The 9369-nt window shown below is 41.3% G+C and overlaps 2 protein-coding genes across 2 annotated transcripts; both read left to right on the top strand.

The window, feature by feature from the left end:
• Positions 1 to 374: 374 nt before the first annotated feature.
• On the top strand, positions 375 to 3147 carry LOC139126584 (uncharacterized). Its single transcript, XM_070692652.1, has 2 exons — positions 375 to 2990; positions 3142 to 3147. The coding sequence occupies exons 1-2, from the start codon at positions 375 to 377 to the stop codon at positions 3145 to 3147; spliced, it is 2622 nt and encodes an 873-aa protein (XP_070548753.1).
• Positions 3148 to 3153: 6 nt separating this feature from the next.
• LOC139126589 (uncharacterized) lies at positions 3154 to 4912 on the top strand. Its single transcript, XM_070692655.1, has 2 exons — positions 3154 to 4628; positions 4805 to 4912. Exon 1 carries the CDS (start codon positions 3160 to 3162, stop codon positions 4216 to 4218), a length of 1059 nt encoding a protein of 352 aa, XP_070548756.1. The 5' UTR covers positions 3154 to 3159; the 3' UTR covers positions 4219 to 4628; positions 4805 to 4912.
• The last annotated feature ends 4457 nt before the right edge of the window (positions 4913 to 9369 follow it).

The raw sequence follows: 9369 nt of genomic DNA, 5'->3' as shown, positions 1-9369 counted from the left end.
GCAAGAAACACATCACCTGTCTCCACGCTACACCCGGTGACAGGTCTAAGCAGAAAACAACCGAAGCTAAACCAGAAGATAAAGAAAAGGAAACCCAAGAAGCTACAACAAAATGTACCAGACTCACGAAATGCCCAGCCGGACGTTCGTGTGGGAAGATAGTCCTCGCAAAGGTGTATACACAAGACCGACCAGCAGACTACATAGAAACTTACGTAGTCCTAGACGACCAGTCCAACGCCTGTATGGGTGACAGCCACCTCTTCGACGCACTGAAGATACACGGCCCAGACCTTGAATACGAACTGTCAACATGCAGCGGCAAAGAGAACTCAGAAAGGGACGACGTAGCAACCGCGTCATCATAGAATCACATGACGGAAAGAAAAAAATTCTCTCTTCCCGTCCTGCTAGAAAATGACAACATACCGAGCGACAAGAACGAAATACCCACACCAGACATTTGCAAGACCTTCAAACATCTGAAGCCCATCATCGATTACATTCCAGAACCAAAAAAGAACGTTGGAATTCATCTCCTCATCGGCAGAAACTGCCCAGAACCACTGAAAGTCAGAGAAACAAGGAACGGACCTGTTAACTCGCCTTGGGCTCAACGCACCGACCTAGGGTGGACAATTTCAGGTGAACTGTGCCTAGAGACAGCAAGAGGTGTAATCCGCACTTCAGTACACCGTACTACTGCAACCCTCAACAGCTACGATGAATCGGCGCTCGAATGTAATCATCACATCCACATCAAAGACATAATAAGCCCGAAACCCGTCAACTTCGGCACCACCGTCTTCAAGCGGACACCTTACGACGAACAAAAGGCACCCTCCATTGAAGACAAGCAATTCCTGGACATTATGCAACGAGAAGTCAATGTAAATGAGGAAGGAAATCTAGAACTTCCTCTCCCCTTCAGGCAAGACCCAAAGAAATTACCGAACAACCGACAGTCAGCTCTGAACCGATTCTACAATCTACAGAATCAGTTTCAGCGTAAACCACAAATGATGGAAGAATACTTTCAGTTTATGAAGAAAATAACGGAACGTGACCACGCAAGTCCTGTTCCAGAAGATGAAATAGATGCCGACAACGCATGGTACCTACCACACTTCGGTGTCTACCATCCCAAGAAACAGCAGATCAGAGTAGTATTCGACTCCAGTGCAAAGTACAATGGAGTCTCCTTGAACGACGCATTGCTTCAGGGACCTGACCAAATGAACAGCCTCCTCGGTATCCTGCTACGATTCCGACGCGAGCAGACAGCAGTAATGGGCGACGTAGAACAAATGTTTCATAGCTTCCACGTCAACAAAGAACACAGAGACTATCTGCGCTTCTTTTGGTTCAAAGACAACGACCCCACGAAACCAGTAACTCAGTACAGAATGAACGTACACCTGTTCGGCAATGTCTCCTCACCAGCCATTGCTACCTTCGGACTGAGAAAGATCGCTGAAGACGGCGTATCTACATATGGAGAAGACGTGAAAGAGTTCATCGACAAGAACTTTTACGTCGACGACGGACTAACCTCAGCACCAGATGCACAGAAAGCTATCAGTCTCATCAATAGAACAAGAGACTTACTAGCGACCAGAAACGTTAACTTCCACAAGATCGTTTCAAATGATGAAGAAGTCATGACAGCACTTCCAAACGAAGTACGAGCCAAAGATCTACAGAGTTTGGATTTCAACCAAGACACCTTACCAACACAGAGATCATTAGGGGTCAAGTGGTCTCTAGAGGCGGACGCATTCACATTCGAAGTAGACTTGAAGGAGAAGCCATTCTCACGGCGGGGAGTACTGGCGATCGTCAACTCAATATACGATCCACTCGGTATACTCGCACCAGTTTCCATAGAAGGAAAACCAATACTACGAGGCCTCATGACAAAAACTAAAGGACGCAACTCATCAAACCTTGGATGGGATGAAACGCTACCAGAGAAATATTTGCCCAGATGGACCCGCTGGTGCAACAACCTCAACTACATCACAAAGATACAGCTACAGCGATGCTACACTCCACCCACCTTCGGACCCATAAAGAAAACTGAGTGTCACATTTTCTCTGACGCCAGCAATGAAGCCATAGGTGCTGTAGCGTACATGCGGTTAATTAACCATGAAGACAACGTCAACGTATCATTCGTACTTGGCAAAGCAAAGGTAAACCCGACTCATGCAGTCTCCATACCTCGCCTAGAACTGTGTGCAGCCGTCCTAGCGACAGAACTCGCACAGAAGATCACATCAGAAATCGGCCTGAACATCGACAACGTCATATATCACACGGACAGCGAAATCGTCCTTGGGTATATAAACAACACCTCGAAACATTTCCACCTATATGTAGCGAACAGAGTAGAAAAGATACACAACATCTCATCACCACACCAGTGGCGACATGTGTCTACACACGAAAATCCAGCTGACATCGCATCACGCAGTGTACCAGCCCAAAAACTCAACTCAACTATCTGGCTATCAGGACCAGCATTCCTGTGGCAGCGAGACGAGCAAGACAAAGACAACCATGAAGATACAGAACACAAATACACAGTAAGTGACGAAGACCCTGAGGTCCGCAAACAACTTGCTGTCCTCAACACATCAACGAAGGAAGTAGAACAAGACGACTTAGGTGCTCACCGATTTCAACGATTCTCATCATGGAGATCCTTGAAGAGAAGTATCGCCAACTTAATAGGCAAAATCAGACAAAGAAAATCACCAGAAAAGACAGACAAAAAAGAAGAAGAGAAGTCCCCAGAAGAACTGAAAATTGAGATGATGGCACAAGCAGAAACCATCATCCTACGCTCAGTACAAAAAAGTGTGTTTCATAAAGAATATGAGATACTATCTGCAGCAAAGTCAGCAGGCACTGACAACAACAAACTACAGAAACGGAATCCAATTAGCCGGATGAACCCATTCATCGATGAAAAAGGACTCATCCGCGTTGGAGGAAGACTTCGTCAATCTGACATCGACCTCTGCGGCCGACACCCCATCATCCTCCCACAGGACAACCACATTTCACGACTTACATTGATCATGTACATCGACAAGTACAACATCAAGGCAGACAACTCACCCTGTCAAACGTCAGAGCTAAGGCTATTGGATCATGGGTGTACATGACATGGTAAGAAGTATACTACACAAATGTGCGATATGTAGAAGACTGAGAGCAAAACCACTCACTCAACTCATGGCCGACCTACCGTCGGACAGAACAGAGAAAACCCCACCATTCACCAACGTCGGCATGGACGTATTCGGCCCCTGGGCTATAGCTTCCCGCAAAACCAGAGCCGGCACGTCTGAAGCAAAGAGATGGGCAGTTATCTTTGTCTGTCTCTACACTACAGCAGTACACATAGAAGTAATAGACTCCATGGACACTTCATCCTTCATCAACGCCCTACGTCGCTTCATAGCTATACGCGGCAACATCAAGAAACTCAGATGTGACCAGGGCACCAACTTCATTGGCGCAAAGAACGAACTTCAGGCAGCAGCCAAAGAGCTGGATCAAGACCGCATCAAGAAATTCCTTACAACGAGAGACTGCGAGTGGATTTTCAACCCACCTCACGCATCCCACTTCGGCGGTATATGGGAACGACAAATTGGTACCATCAGACGCGTTCTTGACTCCATGCACTATCAACTAGGCAAGCAACAATACACACATGACTTGCTGACAACTCTCATGGCAGAAGCCAGCGCCATCGTCAACTCCAGACCTATAACGACTGTATCATCAGATGCAAACGATCCCCAAGCTCTCACCCCGAACATGCTACTCACAATGAAGACCCAATCACCGACCCCACCACCAGGCTCATTTGTCCAACAAGACATCTACAGTAGAAAACGTTGGCGACGCGTACAGTATCTAGCTGATCAATTCTGGATACGATGGAGAAAAGAATATCTACAAAGCCGTCAGCCACGACCAAAATGGAACAAATCTACAATCAACGTCAAAGAAGGAGACGTGGTTCTTTTGAGAGAGAAAGAATACGCAAGAAACAGCTGGCCCCTCGCTCGCATAGTGAAGGTCTACCCCAGCGATGACAACAAAGTACGAAAAGTAGACGTCATGATCTACAAAGATGGCGAACATCGAACCTACCTCAGGCCTATTAGTGAATTAGTTTTGATTGAAAGTACAAATTGAACTCTGTGATTGAATTCAATGAACACTATATACGGACTCTCTTAGTACGGACCCTTTCGCATATACTCTTAGTTTTTAGAATTTATTAAGACCTAAAATAATTAGTAGGCATTTATTCTATTTGAAATTTATGATTAGTAAAAATTCAGCTTACCGCGCATTTTTAGACGGGGAGTGTGTTGAATTGACCCTTCATGACCCTTACTAGATTTTCAGAAGATCGCCCTCTATCTTTCTTAAGGCCCTCTGACACAAAGGTCAAGAAACTTCTTGGTAAAACAATTAAAAGGTTAAAGATTAAATTACACCCAGGCAGACACGTTTTTTCCTCCACTGTCTTAAAGCAAGTAGACATGCCACGTGGATCTCACAAACACTCCAGCCAAAAGTAGGACTGTAGGCGCAACGATGTAAGTTGATTTCCTTTTATGACTTTCCAATTATTTAGAGGACCATTTTGAATGCAGTGCTTAGATATTTTTAGTAGAATTTAGTTCTTTTATTCCGTTTACTTTGGACTTGATTTACCTCGACTCTCGGTATAGACAATGAATGACCTTGTATTTTAATCTCTTTATTTACCCAGTTTTCACCGCTTCTTGAATAAACCTATCCTAAACTAAAGCAACTGAGGGTGGTTATTTCTTGGAGTGGTTGGCACTTAGCGGATACAAAAGTAACTGGACTCCGCCACACACAGCATCGTACGCAGGCTAGCGAGAGAGTTGCCGACATCGACGGTTATTTACGAGAAGTGAATAAAAGACTGTCATTTTTGGAAGCGATCGAGTAGCTGAGGTAGAGTGGGATACGACTTGGGCCCAAGAACGCTGAATTTCGGCAGTAATTTGGCTTTTACGTCAAGTCCCAAAATGGATTTGAAGTCACCGACCCTACTTACGGGTCTTTGCAGGGCTGTGGTGAGCGGGGCGATTAGCTATAGCGGAACACACAGCATCGTACGCAGGGCTAGTGACCCCAACGTGAAAATGTGTTCGCGATCAAATTTTCATATATTTTTTCAAAAATTTTCGACAAAATCATTGCTTCTTAAATCTTTTGTAAAATATAAAATACTAAAATAAAAATGCGATGTGCCATGTCTCCAGATTTCTAAAATATCGTTCGTTGACCGTTCAACGGAATACTCATTTCACAAACTTGTGACGCAGTTGAAATTCAATACTGACCGCCAAATAATCTTAATAAGACGAGATCATTCTAGACATCCTCCAAATTATCCAACCATTGGCGTTAGAGTTCAGCTCGCTTAGAGTATCATAACATTCTTTGGCCTTCGTTTAGATCGACCCTAATCTCTCCCATTTAGGAAATAAATACACAAGCCACCTTGACAAAACTTCGTGCACCATCCAGGACCAAACGCACTGCAAATCTGTCTTGACGTCATCATCTCCTTACATGGTAATCGGCATACCGTATTTTTTAGCAAAGGAGACACAGAATACGTCAGAGTATTCAGTTTCAAAACGTATTACATTATGTGATGTTGTCAAAACAAGGTAATGTTACTGCAGTGGTATAATTACAAAACACAAAAGTTCAAATCAGTTTATTTTGGACTGGCTTTACCCAACATTTCATATTGTTTCTTATGCCAGATTTGACCACGTGCTTACTGGCGACCCCTTTACATGCAAATTTTGTGTCAAATGGTGTGTTCTCCTGGAAAAACAAACGTACGATTTCTATATGAAGGAGGCGAAATTTGCCCTCAAAACTCGAAACCACCCCTTTATGGGGTGTACCTAGCTATTTTGAACGAGCTTCTCGAATCTGCAGCTCTATTTCGAAATGATGGTCTGGTTTTCTCAGCTCAAGGATAAGTGTTCTCCATCGCTGTGGGCATTACTATTCTCAACTGGGGTACAGTTTCCAGTCGTAATGTTTTTCATTGTGTCCGGGATATAAAACCTTTCCTTTTCACTCTTTCACTTTGATTAAGATTAGTCCACATCTTGTCAGCGATTAAACATGTTTCAAGTTTAAATGTTAAATTCTGGTCTCGAGCCCTCCTGTTCAACCAAACTGAAATTATCCCTCCCACTTTGGCTCGTCCAGTGAATGTAGCAAGGGTCGTGCCATCGCCTAGGAAACGGAGGGTGCATTAATTGTTGCATTTCGATGCACATTTTGATTATATTCAGAAGATTTTGTGGCAAAAAACTCAGATAGAGAAGCATTAATATTCACATCTCACTTATTCAAGACTGGCTGAGAGCAGCACTTCCATTCAGTTAACATCATTACGCCATTTATTATGCCAAGAAAGATGAAGCCAAGACATTTTGCCCTCCCTGGTCTCAGCCAGAAATGGTTATACCTTACACTAACAGAGTTTTTTCCACGGAATGAAAACAAATGTACTTGGGCTGAGGCCCAAGTACAATAACTTGAAATTAACCTGTCAAAATTTTACTTGTACATAAACTTTGTTTTAACAACATTTTCTCTCTAGAGAAAACACTCGTTTATCACTAACATTTCGAGTTCCATGTCTTATAACAAGGTACGTGCGGAAGTGATGATCAATTTACGTGTGACGATGGAGCGTGTTTTCCTGCTTGGTTTCAATGTGACAATTATCAAGACTGTATCGATGGCTCGGATGAAAGAGATTGTGGTAAGAAACGTTTTCATATATTTGGAAGACAAAAATAGGAATTTATTTACTTCAGTTGAAAAACCGTCTTAATAATTGACTAGCCTCAATTACTTTGAATTAAACGCATGAATTTCATTCTTGTATGAACGCTCTGCAGCAAAGCCATTGTGATCGATCAATTGCTCTGTGATAGCTTTTAAGACAAGCCACACCAATACTCGATTACTTTTAAGTAATCTTTGTTGTTAATTGTACACACTTTGTTTTAACAATAACATTGTGTCTCTAGGGAGAACACACTTAAGCACTAACATTTCGAGTTGCATGACTTATGAAAAGATATTTGCAGAACTGATGATGAATCTGAAAAATGCTCTTACAAATCACAGTGCAATTGTGTTTTCTTGATCAGGCAGATCAAACTAAATATCATAACTTGAAAACCAACCTCTCAAGTTTTTACTTGTACACATATTGTGTTTAAACAAATTTTGTCTCCAGAGAAAACACATGTACAATTTATCAATAACATTTCGAGTTCTATGTTTTATAAAAAGGTACCTGCGGAAGTGATGATCACTTTACGTGTGACGATGGAATCTGTATTCCTGCTCCGTTTCAATGTGACTATTACCGAGACTGTATCGATGGCTCAGATGAAAGAAATTGTGGTAAGGAACGTTTTCTCATATTAAGGAAGATATAAAATGGAAATTTATTAACTTCAAGCGAAAAACCGTCTTAATAATTGACTAATCTCATTTACTTTAAATTAAACGCACGCATTTTATATTCGTACGAACGCTCCGCAGCAAAGCGATTGTGATTGGTAAATTGCTCTGTGGTAGCTTTTAAGACAAGCCACACCTATACTGGATTACTTTTAAGTAATCTTTTGTTTATAACAAGACCTTCAGAGCAAGTTCCTATATGTTATTTTTTCAGACGTATACTTCTTGTAAAATAATGTTGGCATATTGAATATGTTAAGCGATGCTTTATTTGCCCAAGATAGCTGTTTATAGTTTTTTCTGGTCCTTGTAAGTAGCGTATTGTCTCAGTAATGGAAGGAACGAATTTCCTTAAAATATTGCTCTGAAGAATATATATATATATATATATATATATATATATATATATATATATATATATATATATATATATATATATATATATATATATAGAAGTATACAGATGTCCTCGAGGGAAATTACAGTGCTCAATGCAAAAAGCAGAGCGTTATAAATAAATAAACAAATTACTTCAAGTACAAAGTAATGAAATCTATTACTTAAGTTTCATGCATCTTGCAATCCTCAGATAGAGTGAAAGGATTACTAGCTCGACACTCTTACATATATGATTGGGACGAACCATTCTATTTGTAGGTAGTGTTAAAATTCGATAAATAATATTTGTTTTGGTGGCGACATTTTGAAACCAACTCAGAGCGTTTGTTTAACAGTGTAGATTTGTCAGCATTGATAATGTGCAGCTTTTCTGATATACAAAGATTACATCGCTTGTTCATGTTAGAGTAGCTCAATGCTTTATCAATGACGACCAGCGGAATTTTGATGGCAAATATGGATTTAGATCGAGAAAGCAACCACCGCAGGTCGAAGAGTTGAGACCATTTGAGGAGGCTGTGTTAAATTTGGTGGATAATATCAAATTCAGAAAGGTGAATGACGGCTTCCAAAGAAAACTCAAATCTGACATCCGCGAAATCAAGAAATCGGGGAAGATTTTTGTCCCTGCCGACAAGACACGTAACTTCTACAAGGTTAGTGCTGATTGTTATCAGAAGATGTTACGTGACAACATAACAAAGTCATACAAGTTAGCGAACAACAGTGTTTACAACGAAATCAATAGTGAAGCGAATGAAATAGCAAATGAACTCAATATTGCAGAAAGAATGGACACACTCGCTAAGCGCCAGGCCTTCATTACATTAAAAGACCACAAAGACAACTTCATGAACAATCCAACATGTAGACTTATTAACCCGACCAAAAGCGAGATGGGCAAAGTAAGTAAATAATTACTTGACACAATCAACAATGACATTAGATTACGTACGTGTGTGAACCAATGGAGGAATTCATCAGCTGTCATTGACTGTTCAAGGGGATACGAGGTAAATCAAAATGTAGATTCATTACATTTGACATTGTCAACTTCTATCCATCTATCTCAGAAGATCTCTTGCGTAAATCACTTGATTTTGCGAGAGAATAATTACTTCAATTTCTGATGAAGTGGTTGATATCATAATGCACTCGAGAAAGACCTCCTTTTTGACGACATAACACCATGGATTAGAAGAGAGAATAAGGATCTATTCGATGTGGCGATGGGCAGCTTCGATGGTGCTGAAATATGCGAGCTGGTGGGTCTGTTATACTTAACACGCTCGCCAAAAAGTATGATAAGAATCATATCGGCTTATACCGGGATGACGGGCTTGGTGTACTCAAAAATATCACGGCCAGCAAGGCGGATAAGATCAGAAAGGAAAT

This window comes from Ptychodera flava, unplaced genomic scaffold (assembly GCF_041260155.1).
Source record: "Ptychodera flava strain L36383 unplaced genomic scaffold, AS_Pfla_20210202 Scaffold_103__1_contigs__length_275955_pilon, whole genome shotgun sequence".
Taxonomy (NCBI): Eukaryota; Metazoa; Hemichordata; class Enteropneusta; family Ptychoderidae; genus Ptychodera; species Ptychodera flava.
This window is presented reverse-complemented; position numbering and strand designations above follow the sequence as displayed.